This window comes from Betta splendens, chromosome 4 (assembly GCF_900634795.4).
Source record: "Betta splendens chromosome 4, fBetSpl5.4, whole genome shotgun sequence".
NCBI lineage: Eukaryota > Metazoa > Chordata > Actinopteri > Anabantiformes > Osphronemidae > Betta > Betta splendens.
The window spans coordinates 26,802,633-26,829,629 of record NC_040884.2 but is presented as its reverse complement, the minus strand read 5'-3'; the positions used below and the strand labels follow the sequence as shown (position 1 = coordinate 26,829,629).

Here is a 26,997-nt window from a genome sequence, read left to right as displayed (position 1 = left end):
TTTATGTAAATACTAACATCATTACTTCACCAAAGTTCACTGGTTTTCCCTTTGCAAATAAACAGTAATGACACATGCACATTCTTTTGTTGAGTATGTTTGGGTCGCTTTGCAGCCAGCAGTGTGTCTGTGTCATGAAGAACCAGCCCATCAGTAATAGAGAAGCATCCCACCTCCACTCAGTGACAGATGCTTCTGCTCTGGGTCACAATGTGGCTCTGGGACTGGTTTCTTTGGATGGATGTCAGCAGAATGCTGCTCTATGCTTTTGTTATGACTGTTCTTTTAGTTTATTTCCTGGTTAAAAAGGATCCACCGAACTTTCCTCCTGGACCACCAGCCTTGCCTTTTCTAGGAAACGTCTTCAACATTGAACATAAACAGCCTCACATTTATCTAACCAAGGTAAGACTAGACTCTGAAAGCAGGTACGACTCCTTCTATATCATCACCGATCTACATTAGTCTGTAAAGACAGCATTTCGAAGTAAAACGTCTCGGCTGCATGTCAGTGGATTTTTCATTGCATGTTAACAATAACTTGTCGTTAGTCACATGTGGGACAACGGGCCACTTGTTCCCTATGTCCACAGCTCGCTGGTGTCTATGGGAATGTGTTCTGCATTCGTCTGGGAAGACACAAGACGGTGTTTGTGTCCGGCTGGGGGATGGTGAAGGAGGCTCTGGTCACGCAGGCCGACAACTTTGCGGACCGGCCTTACAGCCCGATGGTGGACAGGATCTATTCAGGGAACTCAGGTAATGAACCCAGACCGAGGCATGGGGAGTTAGTCCGGAGCAGCTGCCTGAGCGCTTCCTGTTGCTTCCGTCTCAGCCGGTCTGTTCTTCAGTAATGGGAAGGTGTGGAGGAGACAGCGACGCTTCGCCATGGCAACGCTGCGCACCTTCGGCCTGGCAAAGAGCTCCACGGAGCAGAGCATCTGTGAAGAGAGCCGCCACCTGCAGGAGGCCATGGAGAAAGAGACAGGTTTGTGTGGCAGCACAACAAAGACCCGATGCCTGGTTCAGTCCCACTAAGACCTGTCCTCTGCTCAGAACCGTTCGACCCGGTGCCGCTGCTCAACAACGCCGTGGCCAACATCATCTGCCAGATCGTGTTTGGGAGACGCTTTGACTACGGAGACCAGAGGTTCCAGAGTATGCTGAGGAACCTGAGCCAGATGGCTTATCTGGAAGGCTCCATATGGGCTTTGGTACAGTAGGACCAGGACACGGGCTTTACCTGCAGGATAATAACAACGGGTCTGAATCAGCCCTCTGTTTTCTCTGCGAACAGCTGTTTGATTCGTTCCCTGCTCTCATGAAACACCTGCCAGGGCCTCACAATGACATCTTCAGCAGCTCCAGGTCTCTGGAGGCGTCGATCAGGGCAGAGATAGAGAGACACAAATTAGACTTGGACCCCAGTGACCCACGAGATTACATCGACAGCTTCCTGATAGAAAGCCAGGTATGGATCTCACTTTGAGCTGAGCCGTGTTCAAAGAGGAACCAGAGTCTGACTTTGTGGATCTTCTCACAGCGCAACAGAAACAGTGAGCTGGGCTTTGATGAAGACAACCTGGCTCTGTGTTGTGTGGACCTGTTCCTGGCTGGGAGTGAAACCACGTCTAAAACCCTGCAGTGGGGCCTCATCTACCTCATCAACAACCCTCATGTACAAGGTGCCTGTTCAGCTTCACATTTGTTAAACGTCAAAGTCAAACTGACCCATTCAAAATCTCTTAATTCCACCCGTTAGTGAAAGTCCAGGCAGAGATCGACAGAGTGATTGGACAGAACCGTCGGCCCAACATGGCTGACAGACCCAACCTGCCCTACACTGACGCCGTCATCCATGAGGTCCAGAGGATGGGAAACATCGTTCCTCTGAATGGATTCAGGATGGCCACCAGAGACACCACGCTGGGCGGGTTCTTCATTCCCAAGGTGCCGCCAGCTGTTTACTAGAGAGTTAACACACAGTAAAGAACTGAAGTCACAGGAGAGAGGAAGAAAATAGATGGCTCCATTAGATACACATACATTTAATGTGGATGTTGATTGTGTCAAATCATTTGCACATGTTTCATTCTGTTGATGCAGATCAGCATAGGCTCTGTTATTAAACCATATCTATAACCATATATTATCCATTTGTATAATACACACTTATATGTACGTTTTAATTATAAAGAACTTTTTCTATTTGTGCATCAAGGACATTTGATGGTTTGCCTTTGGTTTGTGCAGGGAACGTCTGTGATGCCCAACCTGACCTCGGTGCTGTTTGACCCGACTGAATGGGAGACTCCAGACACCTTCAACCCCGGACACTTCCTGGATGCTGAGGGCAGGTTTGTGAGGAGAGAAGCATTTCTGCCTTTCTCTGCAGGTGAACGTCACATTCCCCTGAATAATAAAACATTACCTGCGTGACAGTGGCTGAACAGTGAGAGTTGTGTTGCTGTGCCACAGGGAAGCGTGCGTGTCTGGGAGAGGGCCTGGCCAGAATGGAGCTCTTTTTGTTTTTTGTGGGTTTGTTCCAGAGGTTCTGTTTTTCCACGGTGGACGGAGTGGAGCTGAGAACAGAGGGAATCATAGGAGCCACACGGACGCCGTTCCCCTTTCACATCTACGCTAAGGCTCGCTGAGCTTTTTACCTCCTGCAGTCAGACCCAAAAGACAGCAGACATTTTTAATCTGCTGCCAGTTTTCCCAACAAACCAGTTTACCAGAATCCACATTTAAAATCTTGATGCTAATAAGGTGACATCAGTGATGTGTTTACTAATAGACATGTAGAACGTAGTATTTGTTTAGCCTCAAAATGTTTATATAGGGTCACAGTGTGATAATTTGTTGATACATTCCTACTTTGTATCAACAAAACTCTGCAGATGTCTCGGTTATGACAGTCTGTCAGTATATGTCCATCTATATGTCAGTTGTGCCATTTTAACTATAATAATTAATGTTAAGCTCCATCCTGATGGGGTCAATTTGATCTACATGACAAACATGTTTAGTCAAATAAAAAAAATATATATACATTTTTGCTGAACTAGTATTTATATGACTCAGTGAAAACACATTATTAGAAACAATATTTATTTATTCGCAAATAAATCAAAACATTTTAATGTTTAACTCTGATTTCCTGAAAATGTCTAATGCCCTCGTCGTCCCTCTCTATTTACACACAAACATGATTCTACACGGTTTCATCATATTTCTTGTTATTAAAATCTCTGTGCATTTGAATTAACAATCTACAATAAGCATCAAACGCAGAGGAAATAAAAAGCACTTACTATAGATCACAAAAAGCAAACCCACTGTAACACATGTCTCCTTAGTGTTTTTGCAAACAAGGCAATGAACAACTGATGTTGGGACAGTGCACTTTCAGATCAGAACAGCTGCTTTTCTACAACATTCTCTAGGTCTTTATAGCATCGTCTCCTCTGGATGTCTCCTACACAGCATCAAATCATTAATCAGTCAACTACAAGAAAACTGCCATAATTAAAATTCTCAAGTTACAAATTGAATGTACTGCACGTATATGGATACCTGGTCCTGACAACTGAATAAAAGCTGGTGTTAAAATCTCATTATAGCTGTATAACGTCAAAGATTATCATCTTCATTATTTATTGAATTGCAAGATTTAGGATATTAAATATAAATATCTTTTTTTTTTGTTTTTTGAGATCATGCCGCAAGTAGAGTAAAGTTAAAAAAACAAACATCTGATCAATAACCCTGGATTTCTGGTGTAAAATGTGTCCTCACAGCATCTCAGAGGTTAAATATATATTGTATGAATTTTCCCACACCTTCACATGAGCTTAATCTGTTTGCTAAAACTGTTGCTGTTGATGCCTAGATGCAGTTGGCGACCAGCACCAAATGCAGCATTACCTCAAAGGCAAACCCTTTCACTGCATAGTAAGACAGTCCAGTTGCACATACATCAGTGGTCTTAGTAACATTTCGTTGGCCTGAGGGGTCCAGTAAGCCATGCCGGGTCCAGTAAAAAGGACATTCGTACACATTACGGGCTAGAGGTTTGAATAAAGATGCGTTTAGCATTTATTTACATCTCTTTAGTCCCTGATCATGAACATAATAGGACAGAAGAGAAGGAAAGTTGGAGCAGTTACGGTGCTGAGGCTGCAGTCAGCAACACACAGGGCACAATGGAAATATGCTGAGCTCACTTGAGACAGCATCTTAACTAGTGAAACGAAGAGGATGCTAAAAACTCAGTTGGGTTGAGTTTGATTGGGTAAGTGCTCACAGTCGTCAATTCAGTTCATCTGTGACAGAATATGTTTAAGGTCACTTGAGTGTTTACCTGTGGGATTTCCCCCCAAACTTAATTTGGCTGTGGCCTATTTGGAGGTAGTGGAAGGCGAGCTGATGGAAAATGCGCGGCGCGGGGCGTTGGAGACCTGGCGCTGCTGGGATAAGAAGGACTGACCCTGGGGCAGCACGGAGGAGGTGCGGCCAGTGAGGCCAGTGAGGCGCGATTCCATGGCCAGCTTCTGAAAGTTCACGCTCTGATGGAGGAGTCATTGGAGGTTGTCAGTGTCACAGAGGTCAGGATGTGCATCAGAAAACCTGCTGCTCCTGCTGTACCTTGTTATACCATGCGGTGACGATCAGCTTCTCCTCATACTCTCTCAGTCTGGCCTGCTCACACTGACGCTAGGAGGAAAACAAACAAACAAACAAACACCTTAATTATGCAGTTCAATTCTTGCCAAGCCCTCACCAGGAAATTATGCTGCAATTTCATGCAAGACGCATTTAACGAGAACTGAACAGATCTACATACTTCCAGGCTGCAAATCTGCTTGTCCCTGTCTGCCACCTGGCTCTTCAGAGCCTGGATTTCAGCAGTAGCTGGATTCAACTTAGGGTCCAGCGCTCGGATCACCTGATTGTGGAGTAGCAATATTGCAGTTATACTCAAATGTGTACAGTATAAAAATAAGAATAATAAAAGCATGATCTCTCACATTGCGAGCTTTCTCCAGGTACATTTTGTACCTCTCTTCCATGGCCCTCATGTCGTCATCTTTTTTCTTCAGAGCGGCCATGAGCTCCTCCACCTTCAAGGCTTTGAGGTAAACAGAAAACAACAAGTCTTTATTCATAATGTTATCTTTGCGGTGTGTTTACCTGTTGTATTAAATCCTATTGACGTTACATAATGATCTTATCTAGGCAAAGTCAGACTTGTAAGTAGAGACGTGACATTTACAGTTGTTCTGCGCTTTGTTGTCAGTCTGAAGGCCTTCCAGCAGCTCTTTCTTCTTCATGATTTCATCCTGAGCCTCATTCAGTTGAACCCTGAGGAAACACATGCTTTTTACCTGCCTCTAGTGGAGAATCTATAAATTTATCTAACATCTTACAGTAGCTTCTATCACTGCACTACTACAGGAGTCATACTTACATATGTGCATCAAGTTTCCGCTTGAGGTTTGACTGATAAAACAAATGAGAGGATACATTTGGTTTAGTGAAAAAAGTGTGTGTGTTGTGTAACATTATCTCTGCGTTAGGCAACTCACATCATCAGGTTTGGCTGCCTGGCTCTGCAGAGCCTTCTGGAGATCCTCAACCTGCTGTTGCAGCTCGCTGACCCGCTCTCGATTCAATCTGTAGATGTTTTACAGAGACACGTGACCCAATCCACATACAGTAACATGTCAGCGCTAAAAGCAGAGTGACTACTGCTTAGCTTCCCAGACTGACCTGTTCTCAGTGTCCAGTTCGCTTTGTTTCTTATGTGCCTCCCCAAGCTGAGCCTGCAGAGCAGCGATTTTGTCTCTTTCATATTCCTCCTGCTGCACCCTCAGCATCTTGTTCTCATGCTGCAGCCTGATGAACTTTTCTCTAAACAAGCACAGATTATTCAGGTCTCACACAAAACACACGAGCAGAGAGAAAACAATATGCTGTGTGCTACTGCACCTGTACTCGATGGGTATTAATTCAGCTGCTAGGTTGTCGTGGCTGGGGCTCCCAGAAGAAAGCACTCCTGCACAAAAAGAGATTTTAAAACATATTAAAATGTCAAAGTGAGGAGAAAATAAGAACAATAATAGGTTTGCAATGAGATACCTGCTTGGGAGAGTTGGTGCTGCTGAGCCTGAGTGCATCGTAGCTCCTCATTGATCTCCTTCAGAGAGTCTCTCTCAATGATGATCCTCTAATGTTGGAGGCGGGAAAATTTTTTAGGAGGCAAACAAATTTAGAACTGCTAAAGACTAAAACATTTTAAAACCTGGCCCACCTCCTTCTCCTTTATCACAGTGTCGTGCTTCTCCTCCAACTTCTTCATCTCAAAGGCCAGGTTGTCTGCACGCCTCGTCTCCTCTGACAGCTTTCTATGCAGCTCCTGGACCTGCCAGACAGAAGGCAACACACAAATGAAAAGGAGGCTCTATTAATTACCGCCTGTCTGTCTGCTGCACTCGTGAGCGCCTGCTATGTCACGTACCTGTCTCTTGTACGTCTCAAGCTGTGTGCGGGCAGCATTAGCTTTGCGCAGCTCCTCCTCCAAGCTGACAGTGTTTTGCATGTATGTCATGTTGTTCTCCTCCAACAGCTTCATCTGCCTCTTCAAGTCGCCCAGACTCTCCAGCTTACGCTTGTACGTTTCCACCGAGGCCTCCAGTATCACCACCCGATCTGAGCAGTTCCTTTGAGCACAACATAAGAGGTAGAGTATGCAACTCTAGATTAGTTTCATGGTTGAAATTACTCAAATGCGACGCTGCTGGTTTTCCAACTCTCTCTGCTGATTACCTTGACCAGGTGTACACGTTTTCCAGCTGCTGACTGACTGAACACACCTGATCTAGGTAACAGGCAGTAGCTGGAGCAGGGAGAGTGGCCGAAGTTTGACACCTATTTTTTTAGAGGATCACACACTTCCAAAGTAGGTGTACAAACGTTAAATTGTGTGCTTTAGCTATTAGATCAGTTCTTCTTGTCTGGTATGAATTATTGGCTCACATCAGAAGGCAAACAAAGAGGTCTGATCTGATTCAAATGCTGATGCCAATACAATGCTTTTTGAAGCCTGTTTTTAATTAATGAATCAGAATTAAAGCTTTTTTCCAGACAGTACACACACCCTCCATCTAGACACAAACCTGAGGACATCCAGTTCATCTTTAAGAGCTCGAGATTCTTCTGCCAGGCTGGTGAGCTCATCATTGCGGTGCTGAACCTCGATCAGCTGCTTCTCCAGCTCCTCACAGTGGATGCGGTAGTCATCTTTAGCTGCCTCCAGCCTAAAACATGCAGATATAAATTTTCAGTCATTTCAACTGGCTATTATCAACTGAAAAAAACAGGTGTTGTAGTTCATCCCAATAAGCAGAAAGGGAGAAACCTGAAGATTTCCTCCTGCAGGTTCTCCAGCTGCTGCTGTAACTGGCTGTGTTTTCTTCCTGAGGGTGTGCTGGGGTCGTCGAATGTGTCGAGCTGGTTGGCCCGGTCAGTTAGGACATCGTTCTCAGCTAGCAAGCTGTTGCGTTCCTCTTGAAGCGCCGTCACCTGCCCAGGTTCAACAAGACGTTACAGCCTGCATCACAGGTGAGCATTGAGAGAGCATTTGCATCCGGATGTTTTTTGTGCTGTTAAATTCAGTTTTGGTTTTGTCATGCAAAGTAGAGCCCTTCTGCTGCACATCACATCCTTCCTCTCCCAGCAGTTAAAGCAAACATTGCAGTTAATCCACGCTGGAAGCAGAGCACAGACAAAGCGCACTGTAAGTGAATATGTTAATACACGGTTGGTTAGTTTTTCTCATCCTCATCAATCTCTTTGTGCATTAACCTAACATTAGAATTAAACTGGGACAGGGCTACATGCTGGTAATAAACAACTGAAGAAGAAGAAAAATTAACTTTTTAGATTCAAATCAATTTTTACAGCAACAGGACTAATAGAAAAAGATTTATCCTAATCCTCGTCACAAAAAAGCTCCTCCATCTATCCTCTATGTCTATAGGCCATGTTTTGAAGTTCACCAAAGGGCGTTTTCATATTTAGTTCTGTGTTAGCGAAGTTAGAACGAACATGTGAGCAGCTGCTTTAGATAGGTTTAGTTTCGCCAGCTTGGACTTACCTCCAACTTCACCTCCAGAGAGTCGAGCAAAACTGGGAACAGAACAAATCAATCTGTCGAGAGTCCGGGTGAACAGTTGATCAGCAGCTATGCTAAATTCAGTGGGACTGTGCGGCGGTGAGCGAGGCCCAGCACTGGCAGAGCTTGGGCCGACGGCCAGACTCTAAGCCCACAGTCCTTCTGCCGCAGCAGCTCCAGACAATGGGCCCGAGCATTACAGCACATTACACAACTCCTGTTTGTACTGAACCAGTACAGCGGAGACAGCTGAATACTGGCAAACTTCTATTGGTGCTGGACAGATGTATACAAGTGAACATGATAACAAAAAGTTTGGGATGTTTGGCTTCTATGCCACGCCAAATGTCAGTACATTTTTGTGTCTTCACCTGTATGTCTAGCTCTTCGCAGCGTTGAGCTAGTGCTTCCTTCACAGCCACAAGTTCAGTGAGGTCTTCCAGGGCTTTTTTTAGCTGAGCAAAAGAATGAGAAGCTGAGATGAGTGACACACAAATTCACATACACGCGAGAGCCAAAATTTGAGTCCTGAGATTGACAGCTCATTTTAAATGGATTAACATAAATGTAACAAACAAGTTGGAGAAGGTTTGATTTACTCCTTTGAAATAGTAATAAATACTAAACATTAATAGGAATTTGACTGTCAACTGCCAATTTATACAGTGTGATAGAGGACATAAACTATAGATTCCGAGTGAATGAACAATCACTACAATGTGAGAAGGCTACACACACCAAGTGACATTTAAAGTAGTAAGGTGTTTCCCTATTTAGAGATAACACTGACCTGCTGCTCCAAGTCCCCTGACAGCGGGGACACAGCTTCTTTACGCATGAGCTGGAGAGAAAGAAAACGTCACCGGCAAAGTCTCAGGCCATTTTATTCAAACACGCGCACCCTGCACACCCTCAACAACTCCGGCCCTGGAACTGGCAGCCATTTCAAATATATATAAAAAGAACTGTGTCGAACACCCTCACACTAATAAAGTGAGTGAAGTGAGAGTAAAAGATGGTGGAGAGACGCACTGACCTCCTGGATTGCTGTCATGACAACATGCTGCACTGACTCCTCCAAGGTCATGATGATCTGAATGTATTCTGATAAACAAGAGAGATCAGTCACTCATACATGCATTAAATATATGCTGCAGTTTAGTTCAGTTCATGTTGCCACACTTTTGAATGCATCACTGGTATTCCAGCATGGCGACCAGATGAGTCAGTGGTTTGGAAGGACAGTAAGTAAACAAGTTCAGAGGACAGCCTTAACCTACAGTATCTGCATTGAGACACATTTCCCTGCTCATCTTATTTAGGATTTTTAAGAATCTGTCTCATATTTGCAGACTAATTGTGCAAGGCACACAACCTGTCACAAACCTTGTTTACGCTCACACCTGACAGCACAGCCCAGCACGAGCTGGAGCAGCCGCCCCATCTCCACAGGATCTGAATGCTCTGCCACCTTGGGGAGATCTGGCAAGACGAAGTCTGAGATCTCCTGGGCTAAGACCTGGTGATGGAGGGGCAGAGATAATACACCTAGAATGAGCCCACTAGTGTTCAGAGCTACAGTACAGTATGTGATACTGCTATGACTAAGAGGATTGCCAAACTAAATATTTCAAATCGTGTTGGTTGGGCCAAATTCGTTGTCAAAATGAAATACCAGATTTAACGCTAAGGTGTTTGAGGCTTAGCAGTACGTGAACAGAACACACCACAGCTCCTGGATAAACACACACTCAGCTGGTGTCTCTACCACTGATCCAACAACTGTGCAAACAAAAGCAGGATATGCGCACAGTACCACCTATGATCACATCCTACCTCATTATAATAGTCAACCATCATCTGAACGATTTTCTTCAGGTTGTTCATCTATCACACACACAAATTAAATATAATGGTGTTAGATCGCAGTTAAAAAACATAACAGAATTCATTTTGACTTCTTATTCATGCAAAATGTATCTAGGAAAACAGGATCACAGCCCAGCAGCAGGACAGCAAAAGACACACAACCAGCTATATCTGAGCATGCATATATGTATACACACACTCGCACACACACGCACTTCACCAGAAAGGTCTCAGATGCATAGAGAAGCTTCTAAACAAAGAATTAGCTAGGGAGCAAGCCAAAGGTTGTGGAGGACAGCATTTTGTACCTTTAGTCTCCAATTGTCCTCAACATCCGATTTGATACGACTGAGCCAACCATCATTGAACCACGCTGGGTCTCTGCAGCAGCAGGAATGTACACACTTAACAAGCATATGTGTAACACACAAGGTACTTGATACTTTGGTAAATAAACATGGCACTTTTGAATGAAGCCGGCCTGTCCCTCTATAGCTTAGGTTAAACATTTCTCAGAATTACATACAGTACCACCTCTGGAAAACTATCCTTCCATTCAGCTAAAACATCTAAAGCAAAATACCACAATTCATGTTCATGTTCCTGTGTGTTTTCTCACATCTGATGCAGCGCCTGGGATATTGCTGCTCCGGTGGTCAGGTCCTCCACCGTTCTGCAGGGTGCGGGGGTGTTAAAGGTCTGCAGCTGTGTGGAAGAAACATGAGCAGGTTAACAGAGACAGGAGCATGCACTGGCATCATCCACACTATCAATAGGAGGAGTGAGAATAGGACAGAGGATGGCTGTCAGCAGAGAGAGAGAGAGGAAGTATAACAGACAACACCACAGATGTTGGACCAATTCCAGGGAAACCTTTTGGGATGATGTAAATAATTCAAGCACACTCTAAGCTGTAAGGTGAACTCCTTTAGACAAACATCCAATTCCCCAACGTCCAGCTCTGCGCTGAGCACATCCTTGTGTGCATAGCGTTGATCGAGTAGCTCTGAAGGCCAGCCGTGACCATGACCACCATTTAGAAACACAGTACACCAATCAACGCGGTTCTGAACGTTTTAAACGCGTTTGGCGTAAAGCCTGCGTGCAGCCTGGTCGCAACAGTAAAGCAGTGAGACGTGTCTTAGGCACAGAGTCAGGCTTTGAACTTCAGATGAACCTGACACGAGACCTAACGAGGCTCGTGTCCCGTTACTAACACCGGGCAGTCCGGGAAAACATGGCTTCACGCCCATGAGGAGGCGCAGGTGCAGGCAGCCTAGCTAGGAAGCTACCTACTGTTTGCGTTAGCTGCTCCGTTATATGAAAAGATCCGAGCGGCGACGCGCCACCAACATCTCCAGGTTAATTAGATTATCGCTCCAAATGCAGCGAGGACCCACTAAACCGAGAGATGCTCGTGGCCGAGTGGCTCCGTCGCGTTACTGATTAGCCCGCCGTGTTGTGACCTCCTTCCCAGTCCTCTCACCTACAGACGCTTGGCCAAGTTACAGGACGAGTGGCAGCGGCGGAAAAACACGCTTTGTGACACAAAGAGCAGGTGAGCTCTGTAGAAACACAACAACAATTTAAAGAACACCAGCTCGGCTTCACGCGCCTCGTTTTCCCCGTTGTTTTTACTGCGGACACCTCTACCACCTTCAGACAGGTACAGTAATGACATCGGTTCTATGGTTTTGCGTATAATTACACGTCATACACCTAAAAACACTCACCCATATTATTAGGCTGTCGACCAGCGCCGTTTTGTTATCCTCCATTTGTTACGGTTTAAGCTAAAGGCTAGACGCGTTCTCCACCTGTCGGCTAAGCGCTTCCGCTCCTCTCCTCTGCATTTGACCTCACCTGCTGCCAGGAGGTAGAGCTCTAATGACAAATGCGTAGCGTGGCAACGAAAGGCGGCCACCGGGCTAAAGAAATGCGTAATGCGTACGTGAATGGCGTGGTCGCTTACTTCTTCGACGTTTATTGCCAGGGATGTGGGAGCCAATCCGTAGGGATACGTTGCATGATTGATAGCCGATAAAACCTCACCGTGGCCAATGAGCAAAAGCTACTCGCTCAGTTGTCTCCGCCTCCGCCAACATCAAAATATTTAAGTTCTGTGATTTTCCCAGTTATCAGACTACATTCACAATATTGTAGGATGAGAAAGCTAAAGATTCTAAAGTATAGTTACAATAAATACTTTTAATGCAAATGTTTTGTATTTTATTTGCTTTTTTTACTAACTTTTTCATTAGTTTTCATTACTAGATATCTTTAATATCTAATAATAAAGTTGAATCTTAAGTTGGTGACAATATCAAAGTAAAGTATAAGTGGACATACATCACTTAGGAGTAGTTAATAAAATTCCACCCCTGACTGTCAGAACAAATTACTGTAAACAAAGTTAATAATGTAATATTGTAAGTAAAGTTTTACAAATAATTTTGCTGAATAAAACTGAAATAAAATAGTTGTTTTATGTTAATTTGATGACTCATTGTTTCACGCTTGCTCAAAGAAAATAAAATACGTTTTGCATTTCATGCATTGTCAGGTAACTGAACACTATATGAGCAATCACAGTCAGTTTTGCAGGTCTTGCTTGGGTTGAAATCAACTAAAATTGGAAAGTTAATATACAAAACCTGATTTATGTTAACCAGTCTTTGCTGTAATAAACACTGTTCCCAGAAGACACTAAAACCCTGGCACCAGTCCAAGCCTCATCTAACAGTTAATTATTTGTCATAGATAAAATAAACTGTTCACTTTATCTTATTTATATATCTCACGTGTATAACTGAATTAAGAAACATGTGTGTCTCCTGCTCTTTAAAAACAGATTATGCACAATTCCAAACATTGTGTGAGGTGATGTAAACTATTTATAGTACCTATACCTCTAATTTGATCTAATTTAAAAGTGATTAAATAAGATCAGACAGACAAATAAATAATGTTTTATATATATATATATATATATATATATATATATATATATATATATATATATATATATATATATATATATATATATATAAACTTCCTTCTCACCCCATGCGGGTGGTCTCATCCGTTTTCCAAGCTCGGGTCCTCCAGGGAGCCAGGGAGCTTGAGGGTTCTGCGCAGTATCCTTGCTGTTCCTAGGACTGCACTTTTCTGGACTGAGATGTCGGATGTTTTTCCAGGGATCTGTCGTAGCCACTCCTCCAGTTTGGGGGTCACTGCCCCCAGTGCTCCGATCACCACAGGCACCACTGTGGCCTTCACCTTCCAAGCCTTCTCCAGTTCTTCTCTGAGCCCTTGGTATTTCTCTAGTTTCTCATGTTCCTTTTTCCTGATGTTGCCATCGCTTGGTATTGCCACATCCACCACTACGGCTTTCCTCTGCTCTTTATCCACCACCACAATGTCTGGTTGGTTCGCCATTACCATTCTGTCAGTCTGGATCTGGAAGTCCCACAGGATCTTGGCTCGCTCGTTCTCTACCACCTTGGGAGGTGTTTCCCACTTTGACCTTGGGGTTTCCAGTCCATACTCCGCGCAGATGTTCCTGTATACTATGCCAGCCACTTGGTTATGGCGTTCCATGTATGCTTTGCCTGCCAGCATCTTACACCCTGCAGTTATGTGCTGGATCGTCTCAGGGGCCTCTTTGCACAGTCTACACCTTGGGTCTTGTCTGGTGAGGTAGATCTGGGCCTCTATGGCTCTGGTGCTCAGGGCCTGCTCCTGTGCAGCCAGGATGAGTGCCTCTGTGCTGTCCTTCAGCCCAGCCCTTTCAAGCCATTGGTAGGATTTGTTGAGATTAGCCACTTCAGTTATGTTCCGGTGGTACATCCCGTGTAAGGGCTTGTCCTCCCATGATGGTCCCTCTTCCAGCATCTCATCCTCTGTTCTCCACTGCCTGAGACATTCACTCAGAACGTCATCTGTCGGGGCCTTATCCTTGATGTACTTATGGATCTTGGATGTTTCATCCTGGATAGTGGCTCTCACGCTCACTAGTCCTCGGCCTCCTTCCTTGCGGCTAGCGTACAGTCTCAGGGTGCTGGATTTGGGGTGGAACCCTCCATGCATGGTGAGGAGCTTTCGTGTCTTAACATCTGTGGTCTGTATCTCTTCCTTTGGCCACCTTATTATTCCCGCAGGGTATCTGATCACTGGCAGAGCGTAGCTGTTTATTGCCCGGGATTTGTTCTTGCCATTGAGCTGGCTTCTTAGGACTTGCCTTACTCGTTGGAGGTATTTGGCTGTATTTGGTCAACGATATCTTGTTGACCAAAGTGGTTCACATAAGAAAAAATAACGTAGATAAAAGAATAATTCAAATTAAATACACAAAAGACATGAAAGTTGTGATTAAAAGACAGTATCAGAACAAGTTGTTCCGTGATTTAGGAGCTAAGACAGCGAAAGCATGATCACCCTAACGTTTGCGTCTGGCCCTTGGAACATCTAATAGAAACTGGTTATAGGACCTGAGTGATCCTGCTGGAATGTGCCACTGAGGCAGTTCACTGAGGTACAGTAGTAAAGCCTTAAAAACAATGGACAAAAACTTAAAATCAAGTTAGTGAAATACACAAAATAGCTGAAATAAAATCATTTGTAAATCAACCAGGTAGAGACCATAAAGCTGAAGTGATGGAATGACACAAAAAGAGAAGGTGTTAAAAATGAGCCACTGACCAAAATGAAGATGAATAACGGCCAAACTTATATACAATCAGTGTCAAACAATATGCACAGATACATCACAGACAATGTGACAGTCTCATAGACCATGAGTGGTCACTGACCTGAGGCTGAACTCCAAGCATGTGTCTGCTCGTGTTTACCTGCCTCTGGTTGAGCACAGGTTGATCTCTGCCGCACCAAGACCCTGACCCTCACTGAGCCACTGCTATATTTAGATGACCTGAACCTCTCTGACTCTCCCTTTATCTTCCTTTCTGAAGCCACGGGCCTGTTTAAATATTTGCCAGGATATTTTTGCAAACGCTGTCATGATGACATTTATCGCAGCTACACTCAAGTTGAAATTGACCTTATTACGTGATGGATCCTGTACCAGGGCGTCTGTGTGACTGGAGCTAGAAGTTGATTGAGTTATAGGATTGAACCATTACCTTTAAAAAGTGTTGTACACAGTGATCTGTAAGAGGCCATCTTTTATCTGAGGGTGAGGCTCTTCCAGCAGCCTATAATTTATTATCAGTGACATGCACTCATTTCAACAAGGGGAAGAACTACAGTAGGCGAAGCAGGGCTGCTGCAGAGTAAACTTCAGTTCAATGATTGACAGAGTCAAATCTAACCTATTTAGACACAGCGTGGGAGGGAAGTGTTCTGCCTTTGATCCAGCAGCAGGTCAGGTGACTAAACCTCTGACCGAACCCGAAGGAGAAGGAAAGTCCAGATTTAGACTAGACACTAAAATCAGTCAGTCTGTTGCTTCAGAGTCCACCAGAGTGAGCTGGATGTTGTCCAGCGACAAACAGAGCGGTTCAGTATCGGCCTGACAGCGTTAACGCTCACCTCGGGCAGGAAGACTAGATGGTGTAGTTAATCTTTAACAGGTTGCTCCCATTTATTTTGTACAGTGATGCTGTCAGACTGCACTTCACTTCCTTCTCGGGTAGTGTGACTACCTGTCAGCTGCCGTTCCAGGAATCACTATGTGTTCGTACCACACATCTCAGTCCAGGTAAGTCTCACTTTATGTTTGGCTGCACTGATGTGTCTGTGTTTGTTTTTCCACTAATGTCAATGAAAGCAGTAGAAGAATAAAAAGCAGTGTTTAGTGTAGGTTTGTTGTACATTTGCCAATTGTATTGCTCATATTGACCCTATTAGATTTCATTCAAAGTTTTATTTCTTATATTTCATGTGTGTGTGTGTGTGACTTTGCAGACGGGACCGTTTCCCCTCTGAACCTCTGGTGGGCCCAGGTCGAGCAGGACCGTCTGCATCTCTGCTTCATTCATCAGAACAGATGAGCTGCCACAAGGTGAGACACACACCGACTTACACAGAGTCCTGACACACAGCAGATGACGACAATCACACGGGCAGCTCACCAAATTAGTAACGTTGCTTTTATTGGGGTCAAAAGTCTAATTTGGGGAGTCATCACTGATAATGTCACTGTTTACAAACCAAGTGTCTGTACAGACTGAAAATACTCCATATTTCCTGATTCTTATCCAACATGCTGCTTTATTTCTTTCTGTCCACTCAGGAATGTGTGATGTTATCTCCAAACCAGCAAGACTGGCAGTGCCCTGTGTGCCTGCAGCCTGCCAGCTTCCCAGTGCAGACAAACTGTGGCCATTTATTCTGTGGTACGACACACGCGCACACACACACACACACACACACACACACACACACACACACACACACACACACACACACACACACACACACACACACACACACACACACACACACACAGTCTAACTGTTCAAAGTAAAAAAAAAAAAAAAAGTAAAAATTAACCATAAGATTTAGAGCAGATTTATTCTCCGCTTAAAATATATCGTATTGTGCTGGATAATAATCTGCTTAAAATGACATGTTTTACCAGTTACCAACACAAACTTTGATTAACCTTTCCCCCCATTACTTTAAACTCGCTAAACTCTGTGGGGACAGAAGGCGAGGCAGTGCTAATTGGTTTTACCTTGGTGTTATCTATCTCACAGATAATACAGCATTTCTATTCCAACACACACTTACTGACACGTTTATCTTAACAGACTGCACCTCCCACTTACCCTCACGTTTTTTATTATCATCAGCTGTAAATTCATTTAGTTCTTACTGCGCCTTCATTAGCTTTATCACATGTCTGGCTGGAGCTGTAAGGTATGAAGGCTTATCTGTGTGTGATTCTGCAGCTCCCTGTCTCATCTCCTACTGGAGACATGGCTCGTGGTTGGATGCCATCAGCTGCCCGCTCTGCAGACAGAAGGTAAATGCCACCAGGACAGGTGGAAACGCAGGCCGCTCGCAATGAGAGCGTGAACGTGCAGTTTAAACGCGATGTCCAACCTTCCAGGTCAGTGAGCTGTGCCGGCTGTTCAACGAGAGTCGATCGGACCGAGAATCCAAACAGGTTGTTGGAGAAATCAAAGACTACAACAAACGCTATTCGGGGGCTCCGCGACAGGTGAGTGAAATGCAAATGCAGATTCCTTGTTATCACAAGCAGATCTGGAGTTAGACCTAGTGTTGAGCGCCTCAGTACTTCCCTCTCTGACCTCTCCTCCTCTGTCCTGTTCTCTGGCCCTGCAGGTCACAGACTACCTGTGTGACGCCCCCCTCGTCCTGCAGGTGCTGGGCCGCAGCCTGAGCACTATGGCCGGACTCGTGTGGCTGTTTGTCTTCAGGGTGATTCTGTGTTGCGTGGGCACCGTTGTGTCCATTTCCTCCCCGACTGTCGAGCCTGACTCCTCACCCTCGGCTGGTTCGTTGGGGACAGATCCCTCCCTGTGCGGACTGCTGGGCGTCCTGGATGATCTGGTGGTGGTCATCCTGCTCCTGATCTGCGTTATTAACATCAACCAGCAGATGGTGCCAGACAGAAGTGAACGCTCTGCAAGTACAAGCTCTCAAGGACTAATAGGATGGACTGATGCAGAATTTCAGTAGTACCTGTTTGATATTAACGTTTATTGGGTATCTGACCGTATCTAGTTGGATTAAATGTAAGAATATTGATAGCTGCTCCACAAGGGATGGAATCAAAGTCTCTCACACTGGACCTTGACTACACGCTCATTTGCTTAATATTTACAGAGCCTATGTAGAGCCCAGCAAGTACCTGATGCACAGTGGTTACAGATCCTGATTGCTTTAAGTGTTTGGGAGTTCACATCTATATTGAATAGATAAGATCATCATGTCTTCAGGCTTGAATGAGTGCAATGTACAGTACAAAGCAATCGTTTTTGTGTAATAATTCAGTTACTTTTCATAATTTGAGCCACAGGAAACCAAGCTGGTGCTGACTCCAAACTCAAGAAAGCCTGCTAGCACTATTAATGTTGTACCTGTACTGTCAATAGTTTAGTTTTTAAATGTGTAAAATAAATATTTATTGTGAGAAATGACTCACGTTCACTTAGTTTATTTATTTAACATCTTCAGTTTGAGCAGTTAAACCGTAATAAGGCTGGCTGGTGTGATACAGCAATCACAATCTACAAAACCTACAGTAACAAAGTACCAGGACAAGTAAAAAAGTGAAGTATGCATTGTTTCAGTCCACAGAAGTCAACAAAGACAGTAATACTATTTTGATAGTATCAACAATTTGACCACAGATGCGTCATTGTGTGTTGTGGCACCAGGCAGCCGCGTTCTTGAACATGCGCAGCCACGGTGACGGTGTGAGGGAAGGCGTGAAGTCCCTCGGGGCCCAGGGCCACTGCCAACCCAGGGTGCACCGCTCTGGGTGGGGCATCATTGCCAGGTGTCGGCCATCCCTGGAGCACAGGCCAGCGATGCCCTGTGGGGAGCCGTTAGGGTTCAGAGGGTACTCTTCTGTGGGATGACCGTGGTCGTCAAGGTAACGAAGGGGGGCAAGTCCACCAGACACTATTTGGTCCCTGGCTTCTGAGCTGCTGAATTGCATCAGACCTGCAGGACATGTATAGATTTGAGGAAAACCAATACAAACATCAGCTGCTGATTGCAGAATACGCTGACCTGTGACTTATGAGACAGCAGAACTAGTGGTAGTTATGCAAAACTTGTGCACTGGACACTCAGATATACTGTATGTCTGTGTCAGGGGACCATAAGCACCCACTTTGACACAACAGATATTAACCAACAGATATTAACCGCTGCGGTAGAATAAAACATCAGTGCACACTGTACCTTCTCCATGTGCGACCCACACTCCCAGAGCGGAGCCCTCCATGCCTCTGAGCCAGGTGGACGGGGACTCCTGGATCCCAACGGTGACAAATCGAGACTCAAATCTGCCAGACCTATTGTGTGTCAGCACCACTTCAGACTCTGTAAAAAAGGAGAAAAGCATTACTCTACTTTACGGCATTGTCTACACATGGCTACCTCTACCTCCTTCCTCTTACCTGCTCCAGCCGTGCACTCTCCCACCCAGCCCAGCAGAGCAAGCAGCTGGCAGCCATTACACACACCCAGACTTAGTGTGTCGTCTCGCTGCCGGAAACGATCAAATTCAGCCTTGGCCTTCGGATTGTATGCAACAGTAGCGGCCCAACCTTTAATGGAAGAAATGTGTAAAATAGGTCAAACAATCAGTGTCTATATTATTGTGCTCTGTGGGTTTGGAGGGTTTATTTGCCTTTAGCTGATCCCAGAACGTCTGCATAGCTGAAGCCACCAACAAACACAACAGCTTTAAAAGGTTCCAGGGTCAGAGAGCCACAGCACAGATCCTGCATTGTGACGTCCCATACCTACAGACAAGGGGTAAATAATGGGCAAAAGTAGTACAGCTGGACCTGCAATCATTTGATGAGGCTCCTGTTTCTACCTCGAAGCCTGCCATGAACAGAGACGCGGACATCTCTCTGTCTCCGTTGCTGCCTTCTTCTCTGATGACCGCCACCCGAGGCTGGCCTGCAGCTGAGAGACAAGAGTATGAGGATAAGCACCTTACAGTCCAAAAGAACAATGTATAAAGCAGTCTTACAGAGTCCATTGATGCTGGGCGTCTCAGAGGGGTCAAAGGTCAGCTTAAAGTAGGGCTGAGTTCTCCTGGCCAGCCCCTCTTCTTCCTGTTTAACACAGAGCTCATTAGCTTGAAGGCGCTCCAGCTGAAAACTGGTTTCCTCCCAGATGGCCCGAAGGTTCGGAAGCTGCCCTCTCAACACTTCCTGTCCATCCACACAGACTCTGACCTAGAAGAAAAGGAGGCAACCATTGTTACATGCAGCAAAAAGGCTCAGGAGGCGGTAAATGTAAAGCTGTGGTTCAAGTCTCACCGTAGCTTCCGGTCCGAAGCCACGGGTTCTGCCGATACGAAGGCACTGTACACCTGCACTGCTGTATCTCTGACACACTGTTTCCACGTGACACGCCGACACCTCCAGAACTAAACCAAGCTCCTCGCTGAACAACAGATCCATTACTGCAGAGGAGGAGCACAAGTGTGTATTTACAACCTACAATGGCTGTCACCAGCATTTGTCAGTTACTTGACAGGTTGTTGACATGAAAAGCTCAAAACGCACAGTAACTCACTAACCTCCACCTTCTCCTGACAACTCAATGTCAATACCACGGTTGCCTGCAAACGCCATCTCCAGCAAACAGGAAATGAGGCCTCCATCACTGATGTCATGTCCTGCACTCAGCAGACGTTCTGAAAGAACAAAAAACCAACTGAACCTGCTGTCCTCCAGCTTCCAGCCATAATGTAATTACATTGCAATTGGACACTCAATCATAATAAGCACTCAAAAAAATGAATCTGTGTCAACGGTGTGCTATGATAAATGTAAGTGAAATGATAATCCCACCTGCCACTGCCCGTTTTATTCAGAGAACATGCACAGTGTGACCACTTGGTGGTGTCATGCTCAAAGTTGAGGGAGTTAGGTCAAGAAAAGTTGGCACCAACTGTATTACAGCAATCAGCCCTAAGCTTTTTTACACATCTGTGGCAGGTACTTTGTTGCCTGTGAGTGCCTGTGAGTGCAAGCTGACCTTGGAGGAGCATCTGCGTGGTGTTGAAGCAGGCTGTCAATAGTTCTGGCTGGTCCAGGTCAGGGGAGCTGTCTCCCAGTTGGCTGTAGCACTGAGCCAGAGCAGAGCCTCCCAGACGATGATGGCCTGGACTCAGAGCAACCCACAACAACATGCCTGCGGACATGGGACAAAGGGTCAGAGACAGGCTGTCTGCTACTGAATGCCGCATGTGGTTTTTGGCAGTTAGTAGAGAATTATGTGTTTTGCCTTGAGCAGTATTGAATAAGAATTGACAAACACTGGACAACACAATTTGTCAGATTCTCCACAGTAACTTACCATGATGCATAAGTAGTATTACTGATTATTAGTCAGAAATATGTCATACCTTTGTCATCTGGATCCTTAAGATCAGGCGTCACAGTGGCTGTGATGTCAGGGCAGGCTGCATATGCCGAGATAACCAGAGCACCTGAAGCAGAAGCCACACTTAGTTCTTCTTGATCACTTTCAGGCGCTCACATTCGTGTGCACAGAGGGAGAGTACCTGGAGCTTTGACCGTCTCCTTTTCCACCCTAGCAGCCATACTCAGAGAGTCCTTGCCCCCATCGATGGCCACCCCCAGCTGACCCATGACCTCGCACATGGCTTTGCAGGCCTCCCACAAACACGCTCCCTCACCGGGAAGCTTAGCAGCCCACATCCAGTTACCGCTGCACTTGACATCCTGCACGACACAACCATTCATTTGAGGATTGTTTTGGACGCCACTGGATCTTTAAATGAAGCATATATCGCCTCACCTTCAGTGCTGTGACTCTAGCAAACACCAAATTAGTGAGAGCTTCTCCCACAGCCATGCGAGCACCGGCTGCAGGACACACCAGGCCTTTAATTGGCTGCTCCCCTATGGCCGTTGCAGCTCCCTCCAGGCTAAACGGTGACAGAGCAACAACAGCCACGTCGGCCAATGGGGTGTGAAGGGGGCCGACGCACTGTTGCTGGGCAACCAACCCAGTCACAGACCGGTCCACCTGAAGGAAGGAGCGAGTGATGAGGTGAAGACAAACCTTTTCAACGAGGCTAATTATGAACAAGTACAAGCCTGGAATGTAGCACGCACCTTGTTGGTGAGGTAGCGTTTGGACGCCACAGCAGGCAAACGCAAAACGCGGTCCAGGGCGTCTTGGACCGTCAGGCCAGCAGGCAGAGCCAGGGGCTGGAGGGTCTGGGCCAGGCGCTCCATCCTAAACTCCTTCTGTGGCATCTTCCCCAGAACCCACTCCAACTGCAGGTCAACAGGACAGCGCCCTCTGTCTGCCAGGTCTCTGCTGCCTCCGTGTCCATCATCATCCACCAGCACAATCTACAGAACAGGAGCAATAACAATGAGAGGGGTGATCTGGAAACTCATTTCATTGAGAGAGTTGGGTTGTGGTTTCAGACTACTCCTCCAGGTCTACTAGTACAGGTGCATTTATTAGACATGCCTTGCCATCTCCACTGATGTTCCCCACAAAGTCAACGGGGCACTTCTCTCTCCGACACACCCTCTCCAGGAAAGACCTGTCCGCTGGGCGGAGCAGCAGGGCATTGCTCTCCTGGTACTCTGCCCCCCAGAGCTCCAGCACACTCAAGGTGGGGTCACCTTTCTACACGGTGAGAGAAAATAAAATAAAAAGATTGAGATCCAAAAGGTAGGCAGCACTAACTGTGATTCTGTGTTCATAGGACGGTCACCTTAAATTTGCTGCAGTAAATAACAGCTCCCGCTGGCTCACTGAGCTCCTTCAGCACATTACCTAAAATGACAAAATGAATCAGTACCTCATAATTTGTCGAATTTATTTAAGCCGTGTCGTGTTCTGTACCGTTTCCTCCTGCACCCTGATCGTGTATACTGCAGATCGGATTCCCGCTGCTTCTTTCCAGACACGCCCGAAGAGCACGATTCATCTTCTGCTCCATTTCAGCATCTCCTCTCTGCACCGCACCCAGATCACGGTCATTGGAGTTGTCTCCCTGGACCTGCACGATAAAAACGAGTCAAATACATTTAATCATGTGGCCAAGACGGGCTCAGTGGTTGTTGTTGCACAGTAGTGCTCATACTTGTACAGAAGAAGCTGCTCCTCCTCCCACGCCAATCCTGTACACTGGCCCTCCGATCTTCACCACCTCCATTCCTGATCGATAAAAGTACAGGAGCAGAGGGACCCGGATCACCGAGTGTAAATAAAGCCTCTGCATTCATTAAAAAAACACTGGCTGCTCACACCAGGGTACAACATTACCAGTCTCTGGCTCTTCTTTGTTCACGTAAGAGTCTTCAATAGAACCGAGACCACCGCTAAACATAATCGGCTTGATCCACTCCCGCCGCTCGCCGTTGGTCAGCCGCACGCCGAAGGAACGAGCGAAACCTGAATGTGTTTTTACATTATTAGTAAAATCATTTATATGTTTAACTTATTTATTATATTTATCCAGGTAAAGTGCCAACTCAGGTGCTTTTCTACCTGACAGGACAGGTTCTCCAAACTTGTTGCCGTAGTCTGATGCACCATCACTGGCCTCGATGGCCACCTGGAGGGGGGGGGCAAAGCTTGAGGGATACTCCCACCCCTCTCCTTCAGCCTCCCAGGGTAGGACATAGCCTAAAGGTGAGGAAAGGAATGCAACAGCAGTTGACTAATGTTTTTATGAAGCACAGTCAAGGTTAGATTTCATTCTTTATATAGTAGAGTAAGTATACTTTTCTTTTTAACCTGAATGATTCTCAACCATTAGGTTGATAGGATGCTACTAGCTAATATATAAATTTACTGGGCTTAAATGTTGATAAGATTATTGTTATGTAAAGAAAGGAGTAAGAAGAAACCCTTTAACAGTGATACTACATCCGACCTGGTATGTGCAGGTTGCCGAAGCAGTATCCTGCAGTGCCAGCAATGACATGGCCCCCCCGTCCAGCACTCTGGACATCTCTGATGCGACCTCCTGTACCTGTGGTGGCTCCGCTAAATGGCGCCACGCCTGCAAATTGGGATGGAAGGGACTTTAAACTTGCATTTGGAAAACATAGGAGGAAAATGTCAGACAGGATGCAAATAGGCAGAGTGCGATTTGTTTTTTTCTGACCAGTTGGGAAGTTGTGCGTCTCTGCAGTGAAGATGATGTGACGCAGTGAGCGCCGCGTTTTATACGGGCTGGCTTGCGATGGATCTTTTGGGTAGACACAGTCTAGTGCTGTTCCTCTGATACCACTAGAGACACACATTTATTAGAGTGTGTGAAAAGAAACACACACACACACACACACACACACACACACACAGTCTGTGGGTGCTGTGCTGCTTACGCTCCTACCTGCTGTTGTCACAGAACTTGATGACGTTGTTCTGGTTGCTGTGCCGCTGGGTGTCCATTATGAGACTGAAAAGAGTCTCCTCCTGCTTCTGCCCGTCGATAACCATCCGCCCCCGGAAGAACCAGTGACGACTGTGTTCACTAGGACACCAGAGCGCAGAGAAAATATCAGAGAATAAAAACAGCCGGGAACAAAAACTACAAAGCCAGGCGACACACATGCAACACAAAGACGCCCTGCGAATCTGCCCACGGAAGAAAAACCCACCTGTTGGACTGGGCCAAGTCAAAACACTCCACACTAGTGGGGTTTCTTTTAATCCTCTGAAACATCGATGTGTAATAGTCCAGATCCCAGGTGTCAAAGGCAAGACCTGTGTCAAAGACCACATACATGAAATGTCAATGTTTCACACTTGTGTACTGTATCTTCATAGCCTAACATCATTATACCTAGGCCTACACCAGGCAGTGACCAAACAGACACTATTTGGTTCAAACTATGCATGTTGATTTATATGACTCATATATTCAGAGCATGTACTAAAATTATTCTCATCTATTTGAGCAGCTTGAGGCAACTAATGAAGCTGGGCAGAAGTGAATAATCAGAGCAGCAACATAAGTATGACACATTCTGTGAAAGTTTGAAGTCTGTTCATAGGAACAGTCCGTAACTGCTGTGAAAGCAATTATAGGTCCTCAAATAAGCAGCAAATTCTGTTCTGTTACAAAGAGTCAGCTGGTTGTGCAAAAACAGGGCTTCAAAAACTACTACTAAATCACTACATATTCAGATCTCTATCTCATCCAAATTAAACCAATAAACACACAGGAATCACACACACATGCACGTGTAAGATAACCAGCAGCCTCACTCATGTCCTGTGACTTCAACCAGCAAAGTAATAATGTCATGCATCATGTGACATTATTACATCAGGCAGCAAACAAAGTGTACTCACAGATATCTGTGCGACTGAAAGGAGTGTAAAGAGAAGAGGAAGAAGGTTCACATTAAGTGTCTGAGTAAAAGAAGTAAAAGTACAAACAAAGTAATCTCTGTTTCCCTGTATACGTCTCACCCAGCTCATCATTTGCTGCCTCCAAGGCTGCGCGACCCTTCCCCAGAATGTCCACCTCAAACACTGGCTGTGGTTTGGTTTCCACGGTGAAGGAGGTGATGGGATGTTGATAGATACACTCGGTCATACCATCATACAGGAGCGTAATGAGCCTTTTTACATCCTCATCATTAATGCTCTCTCCATTTTGGGGCTGGATGGGAGAGAAAAGCAGCGTCAATTAGTGATGTACACAGTGTGTGAGTGTGTGTGTGTGTGTGTGTGTGTGTCTATACCTTGATTAAAAATCTGCGAGACAGCTCCACCCTTGTGACGTTAGACAGTCCGGCACTCTGACAGATGGACACAGCATTAGTGGACCAAGCAGTGGAGAAGTTCAACCTGCAACACCACAGATTCAAAAGTTATGTTTTAAATACAACATGTAAAATAAGCTCCATCCAGCTAAAAGATGTAGGCAATGCATGCATTGAGAGAGGATACAAGAATATACAGATAAATTATAGATTATGAAAATATATAGATTGTATTCTTTCCTTTGAGAAAATTCAATCTGTATTTACATTTATGCATCTTCCAAACATAGCATGTTAATGCTTGGACCTTCTCAGAGGCTACTCAGCAGTACCTGGGTCCAATCTCCACCAGTGTCTCTCCGCTGCCCTGCGTGAGCGCTGGTGTCTCAGACAGTGGCTCTGCCTGCAGGGGAGGGCGAAACAACCAGAGCAGGACCTCCCTCTGCTCCTCACTGAGACTCTCACATCCTGCAGCAGACAGGAGGAGGAAGCAATGAGAGTGTGGACAAATGAAGGAAACTCTAGCATATACACGTGTCTTGTGGTTTTCAAACAAACTGTTGTGCGTTCACCTGTCAGCTCCACATTGTAGCACAGTTCTGTGATGATTGACAGCTGAGGGTAGAGCTTAGCTGCTCTCTGCAAGGCCCGGCCCTGCACAGCTTCATTACTGTAGAACCGAACTACAGCCATGACTAATGGGGAGACAGAGGAATACTTTACCTACTTTACAGAAAATCCATCCATGAGACACATGCCTTTGCCCTAAGATAACGGCTCCCACAGGTCAAAGGTTAAGTGATGATTAAGGATAAACAAACCCTTGTCTACAGATGAGTTTAGGTCAAGACAAGTTTACACAACTACACTGAGCTTAGTTGAGTGTCCTGTTATCCTAAATGTTCATTTCATTAGCGCAGTTCATTTTATTTGTAAATAAGTAATGTCACAGGGTGAAGGCTGACAAAACTTCACGCATCTGTTCCTATTTTTCTCTAACTTGATGTATTGAAGTTCTGACTCTGTGGCTCATTCACTGCAGTGATAAGTGTGTGAGCTGTAAACACACTGACAACTGGATCACTGACTGTACGCTGCAGGTCACGAGCTCAGGAGCGGCCGGTTAGTCCATCCACATGGCGCACGCGCAGCCAATTAATCGCCCATCTACACTTTGTTAGCGTGAAGCTTAGTTTGGGGAGTTGAGCCTGTTTGAGTTCTTCAATTTTGCTAATCCGGAGTTAGCATAAGCTAGTTTGTGTATTTAGCCAACTTACGAACAGCAGGGTCACGTAGACGAAGATACTGTAGGTGAAGTAGCTGCAGCTCCCTGGAGTCCACAGGTCCCGGAGAAACTTGTGCTGCTGTTAAATGGACTCAACCTCGTTTGGTCGCTCGACGTCTGCGCGCGCACAGGACAGGACGGTCGAACCTCAGCACCCACGTGGGACCATGTACGCATGCGCGAATGCTGCGGAACCTCAAATCATAAACGCAGGT

The 26,997-nt window shown here is 45.5% G+C and overlaps 4 protein-coding genes across 8 annotated transcripts; 2 read left to right on the top strand and 2 right to left on the bottom strand.

Moving 5' to 3' along the window:
- Nucleotides 1-169: 169 nt before the first annotated feature.
- Nucleotides 170-4,272, top strand: LOC114853562 (cytochrome P450 2J6-like). Of its 2 annotated transcripts, none has more exons than XM_055508110.1 (9): nucleotides 170-405; nucleotides 594-759; nucleotides 836-988; nucleotides 1,057-1,214; nucleotides 1,298-1,471; nucleotides 1,544-1,685; nucleotides 1,763-1,950; nucleotides 2,254-2,357; nucleotides 2,479-4,272. In XM_055508110.1, the coding sequence occupies exons 1-9, from the start codon at nucleotides 190-192 to the stop codon at nucleotides 2,642-2,644; spliced, it is 1,467 nt and encodes a 488-aa protein (XP_055364085.1). In that variant the 5' UTR covers nucleotides 170-189; the 3' UTR covers nucleotides 2,645-4,272. The 2 variants fall into 2 exon arrangements, with proteins under 2 accessions (XP_055364085.1, XP_029002913.1); XM_029147080.3 differs by having other exon boundaries at nucleotides 2,254-2,395.
- On the bottom strand, nucleotides 3,095-12,002 carry hook1 (hook microtubule-tethering protein 1). 2 transcript variants are annotated; one of them, XM_029147078.3, is made up of 22 exons: nucleotides 11,779-12,002; nucleotides 10,665-10,750; nucleotides 10,354-10,426; nucleotides 10,013-10,063; nucleotides 9,563-9,695; nucleotides 9,213-9,280; nucleotides 8,967-9,017; nucleotides 8,548-8,631; nucleotides 7,421-7,584; nucleotides 7,179-7,319; nucleotides 6,521-6,722; nucleotides 6,314-6,424; nucleotides 6,142-6,229; nucleotides 5,992-6,058; nucleotides 5,773-5,913; nucleotides 5,589-5,676; nucleotides 5,471-5,502; nucleotides 5,276-5,364; nucleotides 5,031-5,131; nucleotides 4,847-4,948; nucleotides 4,648-4,716; nucleotides 3,095-4,568 (listed from the first exon to the last, which is right to left on the bottom strand). In XM_029147078.3, exons 1-22 carry the CDS (start codon nucleotides 11,821-11,823, stop codon nucleotides 4,401-4,403), a joined length of 2,154 nt encoding a protein of 717 aa, XP_029002911.1. In that variant the 5' UTR covers nucleotides 11,824-12,002; the 3' UTR covers nucleotides 3,095-4,400. The 2 variants fall into 2 exon arrangements, with proteins under 2 accessions (XP_029002911.1, XP_029002912.1); XM_029147079.3 differs by lacking the exon at nucleotides 11,779-12,002 and adding an exon at nucleotides 11,532-11,671.
- Nucleotides 11,081-18,174, top strand: si:dkey-183n20.15 (RING-HC_RNF170 domain-containing protein). Of its 2 annotated transcripts, none has more exons than XM_029147081.3 (7): nucleotides 11,081-11,603; nucleotides 15,661-15,764; nucleotides 15,971-16,067; nucleotides 16,299-16,401; nucleotides 16,960-17,033; nucleotides 17,121-17,231; nucleotides 17,357-18,174. In XM_029147081.3, the coding sequence occupies exons 2-7, from the start codon at nucleotides 15,736-15,738 to the stop codon at nucleotides 17,711-17,713; spliced, it is 771 nt and encodes a 256-aa protein (XP_029002914.1). In that variant the 5' UTR covers nucleotides 11,081-11,603; nucleotides 15,661-15,735; the 3' UTR covers nucleotides 17,714-18,174. The 2 variants fall into 2 exon arrangements, with proteins under 2 accessions (XP_029002914.1, XP_029002915.1); XM_029147082.2 differs by having other exon boundaries at nucleotides 11,569-11,711.
- Nucleotide 18,175: 1 nt separating this feature from the next.
- pfas (phosphoribosylformylglycinamidine synthase) lies at nucleotides 18,176-26,950 on the bottom strand. 2 transcript variants are annotated; one of them, XM_029147075.3, is made up of 28 exons: nucleotides 26,775-26,950; nucleotides 26,070-26,192; nucleotides 25,830-25,965; nucleotides 25,477-25,582; nucleotides 25,202-25,394; nucleotides 24,385-24,490; nucleotides 24,117-24,257; nucleotides 23,889-24,013; nucleotides 23,655-23,783; nucleotides 23,267-23,404; nucleotides 23,042-23,170; nucleotides 22,860-22,933; nucleotides 22,619-22,775; nucleotides 22,488-22,549; nucleotides 22,238-22,399; nucleotides 21,871-22,113; nucleotides 21,551-21,781; nucleotides 21,294-21,474; nucleotides 21,135-21,218; nucleotides 20,765-20,920; nucleotides 20,304-20,420; nucleotides 20,041-20,186; nucleotides 19,749-19,956; nucleotides 19,590-19,681; nucleotides 19,398-19,512; nucleotides 19,165-19,314; nucleotides 18,947-19,087; nucleotides 18,176-18,703 (listed from the first exon to the last, which is right to left on the bottom strand). In XM_029147075.3, the coding sequence occupies exons 2-28, from the start codon at nucleotides 26,188-26,190 to the stop codon at nucleotides 18,393-18,395; spliced, it is 3,954 nt and encodes a 1,317-aa protein (XP_029002908.1). In that variant the 5' UTR covers nucleotides 26,191-26,192; nucleotides 26,775-26,950; the 3' UTR covers nucleotides 18,176-18,392. The 2 variants fall into 2 exon arrangements, with proteins under 2 accessions (XP_029002908.1, XP_029002909.1); XM_029147076.2 differs by lacking the exons at nucleotides 25,477-25,582; nucleotides 25,830-25,965; nucleotides 26,070-26,192; nucleotides 26,775-26,950 and adding an exon at nucleotides 25,082-25,095 and having other exon boundaries at nucleotides 25,202-25,315.
- Nucleotides 26,951-26,997: the final 47 nt, after the last annotated feature.